The sequence below is a fragment of the Penicillium hispanicum genome (genome assembly GCF_028827665.1).
Source record: "Penicillium hispanicum strain IBT 35686 chromosome Unknown utg000005l_segment0_segment0, whole genome shotgun sequence".
NCBI classification, from domain to species: domain Eukaryota; kingdom Fungi; phylum Ascomycota; class Eurotiomycetes; order Eurotiales; family Aspergillaceae; genus Penicillium; species Penicillium hispanicum.
In genome coordinates this window covers 523049-544275 of record NW_026623197.1, presented here as the reverse complement: position 1 = coordinate 544275, position 21227 = coordinate 523049, and the positions used below count along the sequence as shown (strand labels likewise).

Here is a 21227-nt window from a genome sequence, read left to right as displayed (position 1 = left end):
ACATTCAATTTTTACAGCTGGACAATTTGACACAAAATGCCAACTTTGTTACTCTTAACATAACGAACAATTTCCATTGACTATTAACAGCCGTGCCGTTCAAAAGCCAAAAAGGCAGAGGGCAAATCCCGCTATAAATCCTTTTTGCGTGGACATTCAATCAGCATGCCGAGCAGTGCGTCGATTTCCTATGCCAGTTCGTGGTTTGAGAGAAAATTCTAATGCGAGTAGGCTCTTCGAGCCTCTTATCCTTAACTGCAAGGGAACAAAACACTGTCTTCTCAGGGTCTCTCGGTAATTGCGCATAGCCAGGCTTGTACTCTTCATCGGGGATGACAGGAGTGCAGTAAGTATATCCTAGAGCGAGGTAAGAACCATAACCAAGAATGACAATGCAGATGGGTCTGGTTTACTACTAGCGTGCCAAGTTTTATATAGTCGCTGCAAGCCCATCTGCCACCACCCTCCTAGTGGAGAGCAAACAGGACCGGCCGCGACACCATGAACGCGCATCATTTTGTATTTTGTATCTGCAGACTGTGGGTATCAGATAATGTGGTGATGGAGCATTAGTCCAGATCGTGAAAGGCCATGACATGTTGCCCACCACGGCGGTCCTTGCCCTTAACCTTCTTCCGCTTCTTGCGGTTGTTGTCTTGTTGTTGATCCTCCTTGTCGCTGTCATCGTCGTCATCACTGTCATCACTGTCGCCGAGCATGTGTTTCCCACCGGCCATGACATCCCCGGCGCCCCCGGCTCCCACAGCTTCATGCCAGACCTTGACCACCTGTCCACCACCAGAGACCATACGTCCCTCAACATCGAATCCGACGCCAACGACCCCCTCGGTCTCATCATGAACCACCTCGGAAACAACCTTGTTAGGGCCAATGCGGACGAACTTGACCAGACCATTGCCCAGGCCGGCTGCCAGTAGCTTTCCACGGCCTAACGAATCGGGCACCGCGGTCAGAGTCTCCACTGACTCGCCCCCTTCAGAGCCACCGCGCTGCACATAAATCCGCTCGTCCTGGTCATCCCACGCACCCTTCTCCCACAATGTGAGTATACCGCTAGAGCCACCCACAACCACCTTCTCTCCGCGGCTAGTCCCGCTGGATGGCAAGCCACCTACATAGGCCGAGCTGATCAGTTCTTCTTCCTGATCTTCACTGCGCACAAGGACTCCCCTGCGTAGATCTGTCACCGCCAGGGTAGTTCCACCAGTGGTGACCCACTGCTTGCTGAAGCCAGAGGTACTGGTGTCAGAGGCTGGAAGAGGAGTCAGAGAGGAAACGAAGTCATCGTGGGGGTGATGGGACTGCTCAGGCCGGGCAGAAACACGCGAGTAGGGAATGCGCAGGTCATAGAGGTGCAAAGCACTCGAGTCCGTCGCAAGCAGAAGGGTCTGGGGAGAAAGAGCGTGGATCACAGTCGGCGCATCAATGGATCTGGTTTCCCGAAAAGCAAAGGAGTCAGTCACAATAAGCTCGGTCAGTCAAGATGTAGTCCTCTCACCCGTTCTTCTCAAGTGGAATGGCGATCTTGTTTTCCACCTGCCCGGTTTCGGACTTTGCGACCTTCACCAGACCATCCGTGCCTGCAGAATACAGTGTCTCGCCATCAACTCCAAAACCCAAGCACCGGCAGCTCCCCTTGTGCCGTCTTGTTCTCCACATGGTATCAATATGGCCCTTCCCATTCCTGGCAGCTGAATGTGATGCTGCATCATCCTCACTGTTGACCTCTTCTGGTGGCAATCGGAAGGTCTGAACATGGCCCGCAGCCAGTCCGACAGAGACGACCGGCTCACGTGGGTGGATGGCCTGAGCGAACAGGTCCGACGAGAGCGGGAGCGTGCATACGGTGTCGAACATGGTTGCGCACTGAGCTGGTAGCTGCAACTGCTGCTACACAGTAGCAGAAAATACTTTCAGAGCTTTCTTTGGCTTTTTCGTTCAATTGGACGCGCGAACTGAACTTGGCGGAAGTGAAGCTTGAAAGCTGCCCTTTTTTTGATGGGGCGGGCCGAAGATCTTCCGCCTCCCGCTCCGCATTAACGGGCAACTGCGACCAAGTTACAAGCACGCATCCAGCAGCCGTCATTACAAAGAAAATCTAACTAAAGAAAGTCTTCCAAGGTTACTACCATTCCCAAGCTCGCTAATATTGACCCTTTCGTGACTGCCTCCCTCAAATCTCTTGTCATGCAGGGTCCGCCTACTTATGCAGAGGGCGAGTTTCCATCGTTAGAGTATCGACTACCCACTAGGTGGTTTTCGTGCTCGATCTCGCTCAAAATGACTGCTTTGGCACTGATGGGTAGCTGGTAATGAGCTGTCCCAACACGATCGTCTGAGGTCGCATGAGTATCTGAGTATCAACTGTTCTTGTCTGGGCCAAGGAGGCTGGCATTGCCCATGGGATATGGTCAAGTCGCAGCCGTCCGGCTCGCAAGTGTCCGCATAGCGGTTGGACATACATGTGGCACAGAAGTTATCGCGAGGCTAGCCGAGATGATTTAGTTGCAAGATGCTCTCTACTCAGCTGGCCGTTGGTGGTCAACCCTATGGCTAGAATGGTCTGATGGTATATAGCTAGTCACATCTAGGCTATATTTCTGAACATATTATTTGGGAAGAGGAGACTGCAGATCGAGGTGTACAAGTACTAATGATCAGAGCTTTAGACCGCCTATTTTAGTTGCATGGAGCTTTGAGCCGCACATCCTGCAATGCTGGCACTGGGAACAACGACCAGAGCTAAAATTACATTCCTTGATATTTGACTTTTCAATCGGACAGGGTAGTTTGGGGAGTGCTTTGTTGTCCTAGTAATAACTAGTTAACTAGTTAATGGAAGAAAAACAGCCGATGACGTTGTTTATTTTTGGGCTGATAACCGACAAAGCCGCTCTTATCAGTGATCGGCCACATGGACCTCGGTCTCTCAGCCCAGGCGTCTCGCCGCTCTGTCCTTCCCATCCCCCATCGCATCATTTCGCGGTCGTGATCTCGCTGTCAGAGCCCAGAACCTCGCTTATTCATTTCTATCTTGCACCGACCGAACTTGTCCAGTTCAGGGTTGAGCCCGAAGTGACCATGGCGCTGTACCACCAAACCGTGGGTTTCCTCTCCGACTCCTGGGCCAACCAGCGAACACAACTTCCCCTGCTGGCAGTGACAGGGGCTTCATTCACCCTGGGCATCCTTCTTCGCTCATTGTTCAGCCCTGGCGAGTCTTCGGAGCCGGTCCTCCCCTCGCCCCGCACGACTGTTCTCTCCACTTTGTCGGACGAGGAGAATCGCAAACTCCCTCTCCCTCATGATGTGCTCCCCGGCGCACGCGATGTGGCCAGCCCGTACGGCTCACTCCGAGTCTATGAATGGGGCCGGGAAGATGGCCCAAAGGTGCTGCTCGTGCATGGCATCACGACGCCCTGCATCGCACTCGGTGGGCTGGCCCATGCGTTGGTGGATCGGGGCTGCCGGGTGATGCTCTTTGATTTGTAGGTCTCATCCACTATCAAGGAATCCGCAGGAGCCCGCTGCTTACAGGAACGAACATAGGTTCGGCCGAGGATACTCCGACTGCCCGGCCGATCTCCCTCAGGACAACCGGCTGTTCGCGACGCAGATTATGCTTGCCCTGACCTCTTCGCCAATCTCCTGGACGGGCGCCGAGTCTGGGAAGTTCTGCCTTGTCGGCTACTCCCTGGGTGGTGGCATCGCTGCTGCCTTTGCGTCTTTCTTTCCGCAGCTGCTGTCATCGTTGGTTCTCCTGGCCCCTTCTGGTCTGATCCGTGAATCCCAGATCAGTTTACAGAGCCGTCTGCTTTACTCTCGCGGCCTGATGCCCGAGAACATCCTGGGGTATCTGGTGGGACGGCGATTGCAAGCTGGACCATTAGTGCACGCCAAACCAATCAGACACAAGCTTAATGCGACAGACGCACTTACCGAGGAACTCCCGTCGCAAGGCGCGGCCCAGGTTCAGATTCTGTCTCGCGAATACCCACATATTAACGTCCCCTCAGCCGTGGCATGGCAGGTGCGCAGCCACTCTGGATTTGTGCATGCGTTCATGTCGAGTATGCGCTACGGCCCGATTCTAGGCCAGCGGCAATGGAATAACTGGGCCCGGCTGGGAGAGTATCTGAGCTCACAGCACAGCTTCACAGCAGGCCGCCAGGGTGAGAAAGGGCTTTCAAGCGATAAGGTTCACATCCTGTGTGGCAACAACGATCCCATCATCATCAAGGATCAGCTGGTCACCGATGCCACGGCTGTGCTAGGTGGAAATGCCATATTCAAGTTTTACGAGGCAGGACACGAGTTCCCCAGCACCAAGTATGAGGAAGTGGCATCGTACATTTTGAAGCTACTGTGAACAGGCTCGGGTATTCTGGCTTGTCTGGCTTCGGGTTGGTAATGTGCTTAGATATTTTCAGAAACGATCACTGGGTGCGATAGATATAATACATAGACAGAGATATCACTTTGTTCACTTTTGGCATCCACAGTTCGTTCACCTGGCGGACTTCAGGATGTCGTCCATGGCGTTGACCTGGTTTGACAGGCCATTGAGATGCGTCGACCGCTCTTCCATACGGGCCCCGGCATAGTAAGGCCCCTCGGATGCTGGCGCTCCGGCATATCGCTCAACACTGTTGCGATTGGCCCGAGGGACTTGGCTGACATTGTTCTGGCTCAGAGCGGTGTTGGCGGTGCCATTGCGGTTGCTGGCGGGATATCTCGTGTGAGCTCTTGGGATACAACCATTTGAAGATGTAGATGGCCTACCTGGTAGGAGATGTTTGCGGGATAGACATGATGATTGATGCGACTTGTGAGACGATGCTGCGCTCTGGCTGGTGCAAAGGTGGGTTGATGGGAAGAGATGATGCTGGAACGCCGTGGCAGAGGTCTGGAGAACGCTTTGATGCAACGATGGATGTGATGATAGACAGAATGGTGTGTCAAGACAGTCCAGCGGCAGGAGCCCGAGGTCTATATATGCAGTCAAGCTGTGAGGCTATGCTGAGCTCGACAGCATGCCTTGACACACGCGAGGTCGACAGGTGCTTGCATCGCGGCCCACATGGACGAAGACGAGGTTAGTGAAGAAAGGAATGAAGGAAGGATCATCAGTTCGCAGCAACCACGACGGCGGCCCCACTGGCCATGGGGCCTGTGACACCATTCCCGCCGTCAGACCTGCGCCGAGTCGTCAGCATGGAGCAGTGAAATTCTCTCAGCGGACGCGAGCCCCCATCACGATAGCCGGAAGTGCATACCCACCCCCAAGCCACGCAGAACAGGCGAAGAGCCCGCAGCGATTGGCCCAGCTGCAGGAAACCGGGGCCAAGAGGCAGGTCCCAGGCGCACCAGGAGGGTAAGAGGAACCCGGCCTTCACGATATCCGACCACGACCGAGCACCGCGAGTCCCAGGCATTCCCTTCAGGGCCATCGGCACATGGCGGGCCACATGTCTCAGTCACAGGAATATCCTGATGCGGTATATAGGTCGCGGAATGAGCCAAGGGGCACGCAGCCTGGATGCAGCAGGTACAGGCACTTACGCAGGTCCAACGGTTGATCTGCAGTGAGAGATCGAACAAGGGCCATGACCGAGGGGAGTGAACGTCATCCGCTCACGGTCTAGACTGGCCACACAAGGCCGGCACTACCATTCGTGATGCGCAATCTGCGACGGGGGCGGCAAATGCGCTCTGCACGACGCGGAATCCTCGCGTGGGATGGCTTTGCAAGGGTGAAACAATGTCGTGGGACCAACGTGGTCGATCGCATGGAGATCACGCACTGGCCCAGGGGTTTGCAACACGGCGAGAAGGCCGCAAACCCGACAAGAGAGCCAGCCCTCTAGGCTACGCAAGGCGGCATCTCGGGCTACGCACCCGAGTCTGCTTTCTCATTTCCCCTTCTAGCGGGAGACCCTGCTGATCTTCGACACGAAATATCTGCCCGTGAGGGCTTTTGCGGACCAGTGCAGGTGCAGTTCCATACCAGCCACGATTGTCTAAGCCTTACGAGTCATGGAAATCATTCTGCATAGCCATAATGCCAACCTCCGGAATGCTATGGGCGACAGATGCGGAAAATGACCGTCGTCGACACGCGAACGCCGTGTTTCAGAATGTCTTCAGGGGTCTTTCTTTTTCCTTTTTCTCCCCAAGAAAGGGGGGCACGTGGATTGTCGGCACGGTTTTCCCCTGCTGTTCTTCGTATGACGAGTCCAGACGAGAAGATACCTGGATGAGGCAGGCCCCAGCAATGTGCACTTCGCGTAGGGCGCCACTGAGCGCCTGGGTCGCTTGGGCCGTGCTCTTCCAGAGGCTCACGCATCGACGAGCCTACGAAACACCGGAATTCTATGATTGGAGGAAGCTCATTATGCCCAGTAGGTCAGCAACCTCGTCGGGTCGACTGGGTCTGCATCCGAAATTAAGCAGTACGGGGACCATGCCCGGGGACCACCTCATTGATCCTTTGGGTGCTCAATGAATCCACTCCAATTTCCCCATTCCCGGCCTGATGAGCGGACGGGTCTTCTCCGCCAAGAGAGCTCGGTTGTCTGATCCGCGAGCACTCCCGAAGTATGCATGGCATTGTATACGCGGACCGGAGTTAGGACCTCATGGCTCCGCCCTGAGATGCAAAGCCACAGAAGCCATATGGGACCCGTTGTTTCAGAATATTCGCTTACTTTTCCCACGCGTTCTCGTGAATGCATTCCCGCCTCCCTTTGCCATGTTTGTCGACGTTGCAGGTCCACTATGCAAGGCACGCTTGGCCCGAGCGGCGACAACCTTATCTCCATGGAGTATAGGGTGCTGAGCGCGCCCAGTGTCGATCCCACGGTGGCTCATTTACCGGACTCTCGGGATTAAGGCTTTTTGGCCCCTCTAGAGGTCGATCACCAACTCGCCTCAGGTGATGCTGTAGGCTGACCTACACGCATGCAGAAACATCCACCTCTACGACCATTCCCGGCGGGGTGCAGCCCTGACAGTTTACTTCAGGTCTGCGAAACAGACCAGGAAAAAGGGGAACCACACATACCAAAAAAAAAAGAAGAAAAGCGTGCAGGCCGAATGAACCCCCCTGGCTTTTGGATTTCGTACGTATCACACAGTCAGCAATAGCCCAATCGCATCATTGCCAGGGGGGAGTTCATCGACAATAGTTCGCAGGGTGCCACCCAAACCGGCAGCGATCGCTCGGCTGATCATCCCTTGGGGAACGACATTTGCTCGACTGGCGATCTCCAATGCACGGCAGGACGCCTCAGTCTGAAACGCAAGACTCGAAACTCATTTTCTTTTCTCCAACGGCGTCATTCGGTCTTGTCTTGCTGCCGAAGTGCCGCTGTACGTTGCCGTCGCAACGTTCTTGGCTGCAAGCCACAAGACTAATGCCGCCAGTCTAAAATTCAACCTCCGGCCTTGGAGCCTGCTCAGGCATTTGCCATGCGCCCTCGATCCCCATGCGGTCTGATTATGCGATCTAACCGTGCTGTCCCTGCCCGGATTTGTGCGCGTGCAGTTTCAAAATCCTGTCGCGCCCGGAAAGAGTATGCTCTCCGAGCTCAAGCTTCATGCAGTATCACAGAGAGCTCCTACCCGTACAGGCTCTTTCCCGAGCGATCCGGTCCTCGCAAGGAGCCACCATGAAGCCCTGGAATGGTGTAGTGTGCACGCTCTGATTGTTCCGGCGGCGAATCAAAACTTGAGAATCGTATCTTATACGAGCTCCACGATTCGGCCTCGCCGAGCTTCCTCCCCTTCCGGCCACCGAGCACGAGGACTCGACGCAATAATGGCTCGGGGAGACAGAACAAGGGATGCGAAGCACAAAGAAAGAAAGCACAAGCCACCCGACCACTAACGGGGAATCCTCGGGTGCTGAGGTCCTGTTTCGAGTCAGCTCGTGCTTTCTTTTGCATGTTTTCTTTTTGCGCGCGCGTGTGGCTGTAAACTTTCCACACTGCGGGACTCGCCCCCCTCGGCGCTGATGCAGGAACCCCATCGCTCTCAGGGCTGACCGTCCCAAGAGTCGCACACCTGAAACGTTAGCTTCGACCCGACAAAGGTCGACACATCACCTAAAATTACTTCTTGGCTTCTGCCGGGGGATCTTCTCAGAGATCGGCGACACTAGAACGACCTGTGTGCGTGGGAAGGCAACCGAACGGAAGCTAGGGCTTACTTGATGACCAAGGGCCGCGCGACGTGATGGAAGGCCCTCTGTTCCTTCGAGCCTGGGCGATCCGTGACTACGGCTAAGACTAAGGTTTGTTAGCAACCAGAGGCCATTGTGAAGCTCGAATGACTCTGAGAGCCCCTGCGGGGACACGAATAGGAAGGAGAGATAAAAATATCACGAGCGCGGACATGCTGTAGGAATACGCAGCTCTGATGTAGTTGCAGGATGTTGTGACTTGGAAACGTAACTATACTCTTTTTCGAATTTCTCTTCAGCTCATCTACAACCAGCAAACCTTTGCATGTTCTTGTATGTTCGCTCGGGGTGGATAGTTTATTTACTTTTTACCCAACAATAAAAGGCCAAAACCAGATTGCGCATCACCGCACGTCGACCTTTGGCAGTTCTATACCTCCTCTGAAAGATCTATCGCATCCCGACTCGGATCGCGGGATTCTTCCAAGAACTGCACCGCTGCACGCAGACACAGTGAGCCGTGAAAGTACCTACAAAGCCCCAGATTAGCCCGTCGTCAGCACCTAGCCTTGGCAACCGCCCAGAAACGAAAGCGTACATGGCAACCAGCAACGAAGCCGCTACGAAAAAGGCCCCGCTCCCCGGCTCCCACAGCCAGCTGAACACCAGGACGGAGGCGTACATGCCGAGCCACACGACCGAGGCGAAGTCGAACAGCGCTTGGATCGGCAGAGGCACCTTGATGCGGCTTTGGCGGAGAACGCCCTCCACGAAGGACCAGATCGCGGGCAGCATCAACTAGACACACAGTGAGCGATGCGGCGATAGCTCCGCGGGGAAATCATCGGGGTAGCCATACCTGGATCGTGCGCGGGCTCTCCGTCTTGACTGCGTAGATGATGGCGCCCAGGAGCGCCGCGAAGAGCGCGCCGCCCCGGTGACGGAGCGATTTCCGCTGCCAGTCGTCTCCGAAGTCTGTGGGGCAGGGGCAGCACATTGTGCGGCGGGTTTGGATCGGATCGGATCTATAGACTGGATTGTCGGGTCTGGGGCAACGAATGTGGGAGGAGCGGAAATTGTCGAGCACTGCCGCGACGTTGAGGGGGCTAAACAGGTTGGCTGCTCGCACGCTGCAATTGGCCCCGGTTGGACGCGGCGGCTACGCGAGGATCCCGGTCTCAGGCACCACGGTTTCCGCACGGACTCGTCTACACTCTTTGCTCTGAATATATGTCGTAGCCTAGTTAATGGTAAAATTAGCATCCAGAGTGACCTGGGGATATATTGAGCACAATTCTTTTGGAGATGGGGGCAGAAAGTCGTAATGCGCCCATCTTAGGCTGCCATAGATCTCTGCCACAAATAAACTAGGACCTGGACTGATTTTGGTATACATGGTGCAACTGGAAATTTTCGAGTCATGTCTTGTATTATCTAGATCTGACGAGCGCAGGCTTCATCCCCGGAGAACTTGTCCAGGTGGTTTAACAGCAACCAGTCTGGGCAGTGAATAAATGCTTCAGGCCGTCTAGTCAGGATGGGCGAGTCAGACAACAGAGATAAACTACAAAACAGAGACACTGCTCACCGCACTTGGATGTAGATACAAATATTTGGCAATAAATATGGCATTTTGTAATGATGTCGTAGGTAGAAATATATATATCTTATAGCTGGATGGTACCAGGTTAGCCCATGAATATTTATTACACAGAAGCGGCATTTCGACTCACCTCCCGAGAACTACTGGCTTTCATACCTCAAAACACCATAATCACATCATACTACATGCACCTGGAACTCCCAATCCCAATATATCTATCTCAATGCGAGATCCCGTGGAGACCATGCACGCGGTGACTTTGAAATACCTCCCTCAGCCAAGTTGCCCATTTATTAAGACCACCTGAGCCCTTCAATGCCTGCCTGTTGGGTATTCAGCCAATATAGGCTCGATCTGGGCCATCTGCCGTGGATCCTCGGCAGCTGCTAACGCCACCACCAGACGTGGCGAGGTATATGCAGCGCCCAGTGGGCGGTGGCAGGACGCTAATATTGCCTCGCGAGTGCTCCTTGCAGAAGAAAGCTGACTCTTTGGCAAGTGCGGTACTGGGAGATCAAATACACGAAGAAGACTATTCAAAAGAAGGGACGATAGGCAGCAGTAGAAGAGAGAAATGAAGAGAATACATAAGTGGGGCGGGAGAAACTTGGCTACAATTTGGCCTCAGAACATCCAGCAACAAACGTGAAATTTAAGTTTCAAATGCAAGTGATCGAAAAAGGAGCCAGATGGACCCGTGGAAAGCGCCCACCCGATGCTGTGTCTTTCGTGTTTCGGACCATGTTAGCAAGCCTCGCTGTATGGTGTTGGAGGTAAAAATGACGACGTCGGGAAGATCCTTCGCCGCCCAAGAATCCAACTAAGCGGTCGGTTTAGTCAGACTGGCACTGTTTACGGCGCTTCTCAGAGTTAGGCTTTAAGATGGAGAGAGTTGTTCGATCTAACTGACAGACAACCTGAGACCAAAGGCGTCTTCCCAATTGCAATTGCAACATCGTCCAGGATTATCTTTGACGGAAGATAAGCTTCAAAGGAGCAGGAACCAACGTAAACGCATCGACCTTCCCATCCAAGAATGCCTCATCACTATGGTCCGGTGGAAACGAGATATTATACCGAGTCAATATCTCTGCGATCACTCGACGAATCTCCATCAACGCGAGCTGTTTTCCAGCGCAGAGATATGGTGCTGGAAATCAAGTCAGTATTTTCTCTCAAGGTAGATGGACAGGATACATACCCCCTCCAAAAGGGAAAAAGGCTGACGAGTCTCTGATAAGCTCGGGACGTGTCGTCCATCTTTCAGGAATGAATTCGTTTGGTCGCGCAAAGGCGCGCTCATCTAATTGCGCGGACACTTTAATAGGTATAGAGTAATTTTATGAAACATATACTTACCTCTGAACACAGCATGCATAGGCACGCGGACCATGACATTTCCAGGAATGTATGTGTCACCAATTTGCACACCTTCAGGTGGAGTCAATCGCTGTGCACCAGAGGGCACAACTGGATGTAGGCGAAGGGCTTCATTGGTTACAGCATCAAGTAGCTTGATTTTCTTCAAGCTATCTTGAGATAAGTCTTGCAATCCATCTAGCTCTGCTTGAAGAGTCTGGTAGAGCGAATTGTCTTTTGCAAGATGGAAAAGTATGTTCGTTAGCGCGGCAGACGTGGTGTCACTGAATTTTGGTCAGTCAATAGCTCAACTGAGGCTAATTGTAAGCCAAAGTGCTTCAAGTAGGCAGTCCGTACCTTCCAGCGACGCAAATGAGCTCGGCGTCGCAAACCAGGTTGCCATAATCATGCTTGGTCTTAGGGCCTTTCTCGAAGTCTCGGAGAAGCCACGAAAAGAGATCGGTATGTTCAGGCGGGCTCTGTTTTCCCAGGATTTTAGCCGTGCCTAGGTGATATCATGGAGAATACGCACCTTGATTCGCTGGTCGACCTGCTCGGCTAGCCAGCCGACATTTTTCAAATATTCGGCGTTTAGGCCTGGAATATTTTTGAAGAAGGGGAAAAACCAGACCAAATAGCTTCCAAGACTAATCACCTTCATGTTTTCGCGTAGTTGGATGAGGAAATGCTGGTCTTTGCCCTCTTTGAGCATGTTAAATCCTTTGCCGAATGATAAATCACCCATCACGTCAAAGGAAAAGTAGTTTAGCCACTGAGTAATGTTCATGGGCCTGCCCATGCGATCATCTATAGCATTGACGAGTTGAGTCGCATAGTGCGAGACGCGAGGCTCGTAGCTCCGTAATGCTAGTTCACAGCCCGATTAGCCATGCCAATGAAAAGCACCGTCCTGATCCGTACCTTGAGCGCTGAATCCCTGGTCCCAAACCTTTCTACGCAGCGCATGGCTCTTTTTATTCCTATCCGTCTCGAGCGATATCCGAGGCTCACTAATGGTGTACCATACACCCTTTGAGACCTTTGCTTGGGAACTATGAATCATCTTTACGGCCGCTGGATCTCGAACCGACAATTCAGTCGGGCCTTGAGATATGCAATTCGTGAGTTGACCAAAACGGGGGCCGTTTTAGGGTGTGGGTATGACTGACCGACTCGCACATAATCGCCATATTTCATATGGAGCTTTTCGGTCACATCATAGAGTTGAAGCTTTTTGGCCACCAAGGAGGTCACGTACAAGTTGGACAGTCGAGCGAGAAAAGGACCCGGGAAGCGGTTCAAGCGGTGGAATGCCGCACGGTAAAGCAACATGCTGGCGTACACGCCCAGGACATGGTACTTCACAATATCCAAAGCCCAGTTGGATCGTCCAAGGATCCAATCTGAGGCCACGATCGCTGAATATTCCAGCGCAACAAGTCCAAGGGTCACACAGATGTAAGAGATAACAATAACGTGGCTCTTGAGATCCCACTCTCCATGGCGGTAAAAGAGAAGATGGGTACTGATGCCACTGACGATCGCAAGAACGGGGAGTTCATTCGGAGATTGTGGCAACATGATTCGAAGAAACAGTACCAGAAGTCCTGTGCAAAAAGTAACGAAAGAAAAAAAAGAGTGAGGCAAGGACGTGGTTTAGTCCGGCACCTCTCGCCTTCGCTCGGCTTTAAATAACAACGAGGCCAGCAGGGATGAGATTTCATCTCAGGCGCTGGGACTAACTCGGTTCGGAAGTATTCCGAAATAGGAATAGATAGTGGTCCTTGATGTACAAGGTGTTCATATAGATCAAGAATGACGCATCTGATGACACCTGGTATCTTTGAACCTTGAGATGGGGGCCAAGATAGTCGTCATTAGACGTACACATCAAACACACATTCCTCTGTTTCTAATAGTGTGGAGGGCCTCGCCGACTCAGATAATTAGTGCGTCATCGTGAAACTAAGTCAGGTACAGTGATCCCCGTTAATTTGTACCCCTTTAGTATCGGAACCTCATTAAATCGAACGATATCCTCCACCGGACCGGATCTGGTTATTGAATACCATAGTTGAGAGCGACAAGAGTAGCAAAATCACTCGAACACCTGTACTTCAAACCTCGATTAAACCGAGAGTCTTTCGAGGATCGCATTGATTGCTGTCTTGGGATTAGTCTATGGTGATCATTGCCATAATAAGTAACAGCCAGCCTACATACGTGGTCCCCGTCTAGCTATTCAAGCGGCAATTTGTCGATCTATACAATAACACACCAAAGCCTTGATTCAATCACATAATGCTTATGATGTGTATTCTAAAAATGCTGATTAATACTAAGAAATCTGCCCAAGTCCAAACCCCGATCAATCGAATATTTTCTATTTCCTGGTGATAATTCGAACTTAACGGGGGATCACTATACTTCCTCGATGAAAAATAAACTACTGCGTGGCCTCCACTGAAGCGATGTTAAGATACTTGAACAACCAAGCCAAATTACGCTGCTTAAACGACAGATTGTCCATCCCCTGATACACTCAGAATTAACCATGCCGAGAATGAGTGACCACTGCCAAAGCTTTCAACCTCATTATGCAGCATTACTTAGGGCAGAGGCAAAATTGATCAAGCTCTGGCTCCACTTGTGGTGAAACGGCGCCACATGCTGACATTCCACATTTAGGATCCCCATTTGGGCCAACGACGTCAATGCTGCAGGAGGGGGCCTTAGTTAACTATTTGATTCGAAACCTAAACCCGTCAAGCCGACCTCAACTCGGAAAGAAGGACTTTTGTCTGGTATCTAGCATAGTTGATCAGTCCCGCTTATAGAGAGGAAGGTGAATGTCAGAGTGATGAGTTCCCTGGGGGCGATCGGGGTTCCTGAAGGTTTGCCCTCAGAATAATCTATGTGGGTTTCACCTCCGAATCTAAATATACATCAAGGTAAACCGGGGGCGCTTAGGCCTTGATAGTGGAAATGGAGAAACAGAGTTAGTTCACTCTCCCTCTAAGGCCACTTTGATTTGAAACGTTGGGACGCCCCGGCATCCCGCAAGAATCTTGGTTCATCCTGGCATGACGATGCATGAATATCTTCGAGGATCCGAGACATTGTTATTTATAGCAGAAGGTACCTGGTGAGGCTCTCCGGCTCAAGATTATAGGCTGATCCATTTCCGGTCGCTCCCATTGTGATAAACCAGAGAATAACCACGCCAAAAGATGTCTGTCTACAACTTCGTGAGTGGTTCCTGATGGTGGGCAAGTAGTTAATAACCAAGCACGCCTTATCGCGCCTTTGATTGCCGGAGAAAGGGTCCAAGCACGCGAATGGGCAGGGGCGCGTGTTCGACGCCTCTGATTGGCCCGATTGACAGCGACCCGCTGAGTCAGAGCGGGGAAGCCTCGGTTTATCTCCACGTGACCGGACATGCACGAAAGCGACGAACGCGCATCCCCTTGAGTCATTCCGGTCAATCTCTTCTCAAACGTCATCTCGAGGGAGAAGCGACGGTAGACGCTGGTCCAATGGCACCTGAGAGGACTGAAACCGAGACATCCCCGTTGCTCGGCCAGAGCAATGGTACTACGTCTACCGGGGCCATTACCAACAATGGAGACTCAGGGGAACACAGGCAACCCGACGAGGAGCAGGCCAAGGATCCATACCCCGATGCGCAAAAGCAGCTCAAGTATATTGTCCCGGCAATCTCCATAGGAGTACGCACCGCATTCCCAGCTACTCTTTCCCGGCTCGTGTCCTCGAGACGCATCGCCGGCTAGCGCGATTCCTTGGCTAATGCACGGATGTAGATTTTCCTATCGGCAGCGGACCAGACCATCATCATGGCCAGCTATGGCCAGATTGGTAGCGATCTGAAAGCGCTCAATCTGACTAGCTGGATTGCGACCTCGTACTTTTTGACCCTAACGTCGTTTCAGCCGCTCTATGGCAAGCTGAGCGATATCTTTGGTCGGAAAGGGTGTCTACTCTTCGCATATGCCATTTTTGGAATCGGATGCTTGTTCTGCGGATTGGCTCGCAATATCAATGAGCTGATTGCGGCACGTGTATGTTACATCATGGAGTTCTTGTCGAAAGAAACGATCTAACCTGAATTCAAACCAGGTCTTCCAAGGCATTGGAGGTGGTGGCATGACTACTGTGGTCAGCATCCTGATGAGTGACATTGTGCCTCTGCGGGATCGAGGTGTCTGGCAGGGAATCATCAACATCATCTACGCTACTGGGTCTGGTACCGGTGCACCCCTAGGAGGAATCTTGGCCGATTATATCGGCTGGCGATGGTGAGAGTTCACGGACGATGGTCTGCTCGTCTTTTGGTAACTGACTGTCTGCTATAGGGCGTTCCTCGCGCAATTTCCCCTGTGTGTTCTCGCTTTTGTCGCCGTCTCGCTTATGCTCAAGCTTCCGGTCCGCGAGAATTCTCATTGGAAGACCAAACTCCGACGTATTGATTTTCTTGGTGCCATTGTCCTTGTCGGCGCTGTGCTAGGCTTTCTGCTAGGCCTAGACCGTGGGAGCAATGTTTCGTGGAAGATGCCGTTGACTATCGCCTCGCTGACCATCTCCGTCGCTTTATTCATCCTCTTCGTCCTGATTGAAATTTATCTCGCGGCTGAGCCCTTTGCTCCCGGCCATATCATCTTCAATCGCTCCTTCTTCTCCCTCTATGGCTGCAACTTCTTCAGCTTCGGCGGTTGGATCGCAGCGCTTTTCTATATCCCTTTGTATTTCCAAGCTGTCGATGGAGTTTCTGCGACCGTGGCCGGCTTGCGCCTACTACCAAGCATCATGGCCGGTGTCAGTGGCTCACTCTTTGCCGGAATCGTCATGAGGCGCACGGGAACATATTTCTGGCTGACTATTGCGGGCTACACCTCGCTGACAATCGGCTGCTTCCTCGTTTATCTTTTCTCGGGGGCCGTGACACCCAGTCTCATCCCCATGATTCTTGGTATGGTTATATCGGCATTTGGTAATGGGATCGGTGTCACGACCACTTTGATTGGTTTGAGTGAGTCTTTTCTATGCGCTTACTATAGTCAACTGGTCTGCGAAAGTTGCTAACAAACATACCAGTTGCGAACGCGACGCCGGAGGATCAGGCAGTTGTAACTGCATGCTCGTACCTCTTCCGGTCACTGGGCTCCGTGATAGGACTGTCACTGTCAGCAACGGTCGTCCAGCAACTTCTGCGAGAGCGACTGAGGACCGACCTACATGATAGCAAAGACATCGATCACATTGTCAGCGGGGTCCGACAAAGTCTCGACTTTATCAAGTCTCTAGACCCGGAGATCGCTAAGATTGTCCGCAGTTGCTATGGATGGTCGACCAACAAGGGCTTCGGCTTCATGGTCATTATCGTGTTCTTTGCTTTGTTCTGCAGCTTTTTTATGCGCGAGACAAAGCTCCGTTGACCAGTCATCAGATTTTTGGCCAGCATTTCGCGGAAACCCGAAGCTCAAAAGTTTTTCTTTCATTTGTTGCATTGTCCAGAATGGCCAAAGTCTGCTCGAGGCTTGGATTAGATGGAGGCATTGCGCCCCGATGGAGAATTTGGGGATTTGAAAATTTTTGTATGTAACCAGCATATAGAGCTCGAACGATGGTACATATCTGTCCATTTTAAATAGATAAAATTCAAGATAAAATCCAAGAAACAATCCTGAGAACTGTATTGTTCAAATGTGGCGCATGTTGAATACTGCCGGTCGATCTCTGGGGCTTCCGCGCCCCGTGATTGTGACGTCCAAGCTTCCGAATTCATCGTGCGACACATCAACTCGCCGCTCTCCCTACCACCCACCAAGTGTGCTCGCTATATTCGCTTTCGATCTTTCCATTTGGTACTCAACCCGACAATGACACCCGCTGGATCTCCGTGACCGCATCTGTGCAGCCTCCCTCAATCCAACCTCCGCCATGACCGAGCCGCGCTCGGGGCCGGTGTCGTTGACGCGATACCGTCCCATTCTATACCTGTTCACCGGTGTTGCAGCTGCCTACGCTCTTCTATACATTCATAACAATGTCATTTTGCCGCAGTCCTCGCAAGCCCCTCTACGACGCCGAAACGCCGTGCGCCGCTCCAGACGAGCCGAAACCGACGAACTGGGAATCGTCAATACACCCTCCTACCGAGCCATAACCCACCTCGAACAGCTTGAACGTCAGAACGGTGTATATGGAACATTCCGCATTGAAACTGAAGATGGGCGACGGGTGGAAAGCGGGCTTCTTCCATCCTTGCTCGCGACCCGTGATCAATTGATGGAGGAGGTCGGTGTTCCTCCGGCTCATGCAGAGCGCATGCGGGAGATGATGGAGGATACGTTTCTGGAGTCATTTCTAGCTTTGGATTTTCCCGCTGCCCACACACTCCCTGAGGGTAGCCCGGAAAGGACATACTTGGCGGAGCAGCTACAGCGGCGAGGGATTTCCCGCGCGGGAATTGAAAGAGCGCTGGCCCGATTCAACGGCGATGAGAACTATGGAGACGAGCTGCGACGGCGGCGGCAGAATGGCGAGCGTGTCACGCTTTCGACGTCCACCTTTCCCGACGTCGCTGTGCCGCCTCAAAACCAGGATGGGGCAGAGACGGTGGTTGACGACCAGAGCGTTTTCTCTTGGCGTGATGGGCAGAATGACTCGTCGCCTACACGAGAGGGCCAGAATCTGCTCAATCTGCTTTACCATATCGCCGAGGACCAGGCTCGGAGAGACGGCTATATTCATCGGGGTGTGACATGCAACAGCTGCGGTGCCATGCCCATCCAGGGTATTCGGTACCGGTGTGCGAATTGCATTGACTATGACCTTTGCGAGACTTGCGAGGCAATGCAAGTTCACATCAAGACCCATCTGTTCTATAAGGTCCGCATCCCTGCGCCTTTCCTTGGAAACCCACGCCAATCTCAACCGGTCTGGTATCCTGGCAAGCCTGCCATGCTTCCACGAAGCCTTCCGCGGCCACTGGCCAAGCGCCTAACCCGTGAAACCAGTTTTGAAAACACCGAGCTCGATGCACTTTGGGATCAATTCCGTTGTCTAGCGAACTACGAGTGGGCTGATGACCCCAATAAGTTGTATATGGCTATCGACCGCAAAACATTTGACAGATGCTTTGTCCCTAACACCTCCATTCGTCCACCTCCCCCGAGTCTCATTTACGACCGCATGTTTGCATTTTATGATACCAACGGCGATAATCTCATTGGGTTCGAAGAGTTTTTGAAGGGATTGGCCAGTCTCAACAATAAAAGCAATGACGAGCGCCTGCGGCGTGTGTTTCGTGGCTATGATATTGACGGGGATGGGTATGTCGAGCGGAAGGACTTTCTTCGAGTCTTCCGGGCATACTATGCGCTCAGTCGTGAACTCACCCGCGATATGGTCGCTGGCATGGAAGATGACTTTCTTGAAGGGGGAGCTCGAGATGTGGTTCTTGGTAGCCAGCCGATCAGCTCTGCGTTTCCCGGCAGTATCCCTTCGGGCGAGGTTTCGCGTACCGGCGAGGGCAAGCGCGTTAATCTGGAAGGTGACATGGAGATTATCGACAACGAGGGAATACTGCGACAAGATGGTTCGGACACTGGTGACCGGCACTTGGTTGTAGGCGATGCTGCTGTCAGGGAGCAATTCGGTCGAACGAGACCGATGTTTCCGTCTACTTTGCGTCTTCCAGCGACCGAATCTGAGCCTCACCCGTCAAGTGTGCCGCGTGACCAAGGGGCTGATGAGGAACATGATGACCATGAAGATGACGACGCCAGCGAATCTGACGAGTCGGGTTCGTCGGTAGCTAGCAATGCCTGGCCTCCACCTGAACAAGTCCAAGAGGATATCATTGATGTCCTCGGAACGTATGTATCCCCTCAGGAAATTCAGGATCCAATCCACAGAGCTCGATTCATGACAGCTGTATACAACAGGATGCGGGATGAAGACCAGAGACGAATTTATGAAACCCGCCGGAATGGAATCGACGAACGCTGGAGACGCCGAGCTTTCTATACGGACGAGGAGGATGGAGCCACAATTCCTGAAGGTTACGAGAGGGATCCGGCCTTCGATGATCTTTGTGAAGATGACGATGAGGAATCGCCGGCCCTCGAATCTCACCCGCCATCACCTCGCTCACGATCTTCTTCCAAGGTCCGGTTCCAAGACGATGTCGCTGACGACTACGACATACGGTCCAACCCTTCGACGTCCTCCCGCAGCATCCCCGTTGGCGAGCGATGGGGTGGCTTTGAAATTCCCGAGGTTGAGAGAGATGTTGGTAAGGAGATTCTTTACCAAGTCACACAGCAGGGCTTCAATGAGCTCCTTGACCTCCTCTTCAAGCAGAAGGAAGATCTCCTTATGGAAGTTTACCGCACCCGTGCAGATCGCAAGACCTGGGCCGACGACATTGCACTCGTAGAAAAGTCGGGCTCTCCGAAGCCCCCCTCGGAATCTCCAAAGGAGAAACTGCATGCCAAGGATGAAGAGGAGCTGCAGGCAATCACAAATGAAAGATCCCTTGAGGACTTGTTACAACGGGCCGGCTACGGCTTACAGAGTCCTACGCTAGAACCGAGCAGCTCAGGTCCGATTCTTGCACCTCCTTCCGGTGCCATGACCGCAGATGATGATGTGCGGCCGACACACCTCGTCAACCCCGAGGATGAGGATGAGGTTGGCCAAGACCGGCCCTTTGGTGAATTCGACACCGCCTCAGTCACCAGCTCATTCAATCCAGATGATCAAATTCCCATCTCCGAGACCGCATCCTCCCAAGCATCTTCCGATGAAGAGGAGCAAGAGGAAGAAGCCGAAACTCGTGCCGATGAACCATTGGATTACGATCCAACTCTTCCACAATTCCGCCCGGACGCTGAGGCAGCCTATCCGCGTCTCTCTTTCCGAGATGAAAAGACATCGATGGTTGATTTGGAAGGAACGGGAGACACTGCTCCTGATGCATCATCACAAACCACTACCTCTGACCTCCCAGATCGCCTCCGTCTCGAACCAAACGGCACCACCTCCCTTCCTGCTCCCCCATCTCCCCACTCATCGTCTCCAGAAGCCGAAGCCACCGCCCCCAAGCTCCCTCCCTCCCCCATGCAACCACTCCCGCCGCCACCCAAATCGGCCAACGTACCCGAAGACACTGCAGAGCCCCGCCGACCGTCGTCTCGAACCCTTGCTCGCTGGGCGTACCTCAATCAGGTTGAACGCGAAGCCAAAGAGCGTGGCGGCAGCGGGGCGAGACTCAATTTCGAGGAGTTTGCGCACCGGATGGCGGCCGATAAGGGGCGTCGGCTGGCGTTTGTGGCGAGTTGGATTGAGATGGCTAGCTTCTGAGAGCCGTGTTGTCGATATTGATATCCGTGTACATTATCTTCTCTTCTCTAAAATCAGGATAAAATACACCATTTTCAGCGTGTCCATTGTCAACACGATTGCATCTGTGGCGGTTCCCCGGAGTTCCCCGGATACTGATAAATTCCCGAGGTTACTTTGAGCTTGGGGGGTTAATAAGACACAGTTGTCAAAGGATAATGTGCAAAGAGAGGCTAGATTTCCATATAAGCTATTCTGCTTCAGGCCGGCCGGAGAACGATGGTTCAGATTCATATGTAGCCAGAATGAGGACACCTTGACATTCACAGAACAATGCATTTTATTCATGAGGATCAAACATCTAGATTGGTTGCTCCCTGGGGTCTGATTCGTAGGTCTATCATTTAGCTGCATTTGTTACGCTTATTCCAAGTTTAAGAAAAGAAACTGGCTCCTTCGGTGTGTATGCTGGGCCTATATCACGGGCGTCAAATTTCTGCTCGAAGTTCATAGCAAAATGCTCAACATGTCTAGTGTCGACGCCTGGTCGAGATATCCGCGGAAGAACGCTAGCATTGAAAGCGCCAAGACATCTATGCCAAGACCCATTTGTGGGGACAGGTATATTGCGATTGATCTTCATGTTAGAATGTGATAGAATTCACGGAAATAAATCCCAAGGGAAATGGAGGAAGG

General features: G+C 52.5%; 8 protein-coding genes across 8 annotated transcripts; 3 read left to right on the top strand and 5 right to left on the bottom strand.

The window, feature by feature from the left end:
- Positions 1-569: 569 nt before the first annotated feature.
- Positions 570-1878, bottom strand: N7459_005654 (WD40 repeat domain-containing protein; the record flags this gene model as incomplete). The annotated part of the gene is made up of 2 exons (XM_056944838.1): positions 570-1452; positions 1520-1878. The coding sequence occupies 2 exons, from the start codon at positions 1876-1878 to the stop codon at positions 570-572; spliced, it is 1242 nt and encodes a 413-aa protein (XP_056799173.1).
- A 1224-nt stretch (positions 1879-3102) lies between these two features.
- On the top strand, positions 3103-4390 carry N7459_005653 (alpha/beta hydrolase; the record flags this gene model as incomplete). Its single annotated transcript, XM_056944837.1, has 2 exons — positions 3103-3509; positions 3571-4390. 2 exons carry the CDS (start codon positions 3103-3105, stop codon positions 4388-4390), a joined length of 1227 nt encoding a protein of 408 aa, XP_056799172.1.
- A 138-nt stretch (positions 4391-4528) lies between these two features.
- On the bottom strand, positions 4529-4832 carry N7459_005652 (uncharacterized protein; the record flags this gene model as incomplete). The annotated part of the gene is made up of 2 exons (XM_056944836.1): positions 4529-4742; positions 4804-4832. The coding sequence occupies 2 exons, from the start codon at positions 4830-4832 to the stop codon at positions 4529-4531; spliced, it is 243 nt and encodes an 80-aa protein (XP_056799171.1).
- Positions 4833-5147: 315 nt separating this feature from the next.
- N7459_005651 (uncharacterized protein) lies at positions 5148-5471 on the bottom strand (the record flags this gene model as incomplete). The annotated part of the gene is made up of 1 exon (XM_056944835.1): positions 5148-5471. The coding sequence occupies one exon, from the start codon at positions 5469-5471 to the stop codon at positions 5148-5150; it is 324 nt and encodes a 107-aa protein (XP_056799170.1).
- A 3162-nt stretch (positions 5472-8633) lies between these two features.
- Positions 8634-9200, bottom strand: N7459_005650 (uncharacterized protein; the record flags this gene model as incomplete). Its single annotated transcript, XM_056944834.1, has 3 exons — positions 8634-8733; positions 8802-9001; positions 9063-9200. 3 exons carry the CDS (start codon positions 9198-9200, stop codon positions 8634-8636), a joined length of 438 nt encoding a protein of 145 aa, XP_056799169.1.
- Positions 9201-10771: 1571 nt separating this feature from the next.
- On the bottom strand, positions 10772-12746 carry N7459_005649 (cytochrome P450; the record flags this gene model as incomplete). Its single annotated transcript, XM_056944833.1, has 7 exons — positions 10772-10956; positions 11008-11124; positions 11166-11449; positions 11523-11644; positions 11698-12032; positions 12087-12269; positions 12335-12746. 7 exons carry the CDS (start codon positions 12744-12746, stop codon positions 10772-10774), a joined length of 1638 nt encoding a protein of 545 aa, XP_056799168.1.
- A 1757-nt stretch (positions 12747-14503) lies between these two features.
- On the top strand, positions 14504-16618 carry N7459_005648 (putative MFS multidrug transporter; the record flags this gene model as incomplete). The annotated part of the gene is made up of 5 exons (XM_056944832.1): positions 14504-14893; positions 14987-15244; positions 15303-15481; positions 15539-16212; positions 16278-16618. 5 exons carry the CDS (start codon positions 14504-14506, stop codon positions 16616-16618), a joined length of 1842 nt encoding a protein of 613 aa, XP_056799167.1.
- Positions 16619-17123: 505 nt separating this feature from the next.
- Positions 17124-20552, top strand: N7459_005647 (EF hand domain protein; the record flags this gene model as incomplete). Its single annotated transcript, XM_056944831.1, has 1 exon — positions 17124-20552. The coding sequence occupies one exon, from the start codon at positions 17124-17126 to the stop codon at positions 20550-20552; it is 3429 nt and encodes a 1142-aa protein (XP_056799166.1).
- Between the last annotated feature and the right edge of the window lie 675 nt (positions 20553-21227).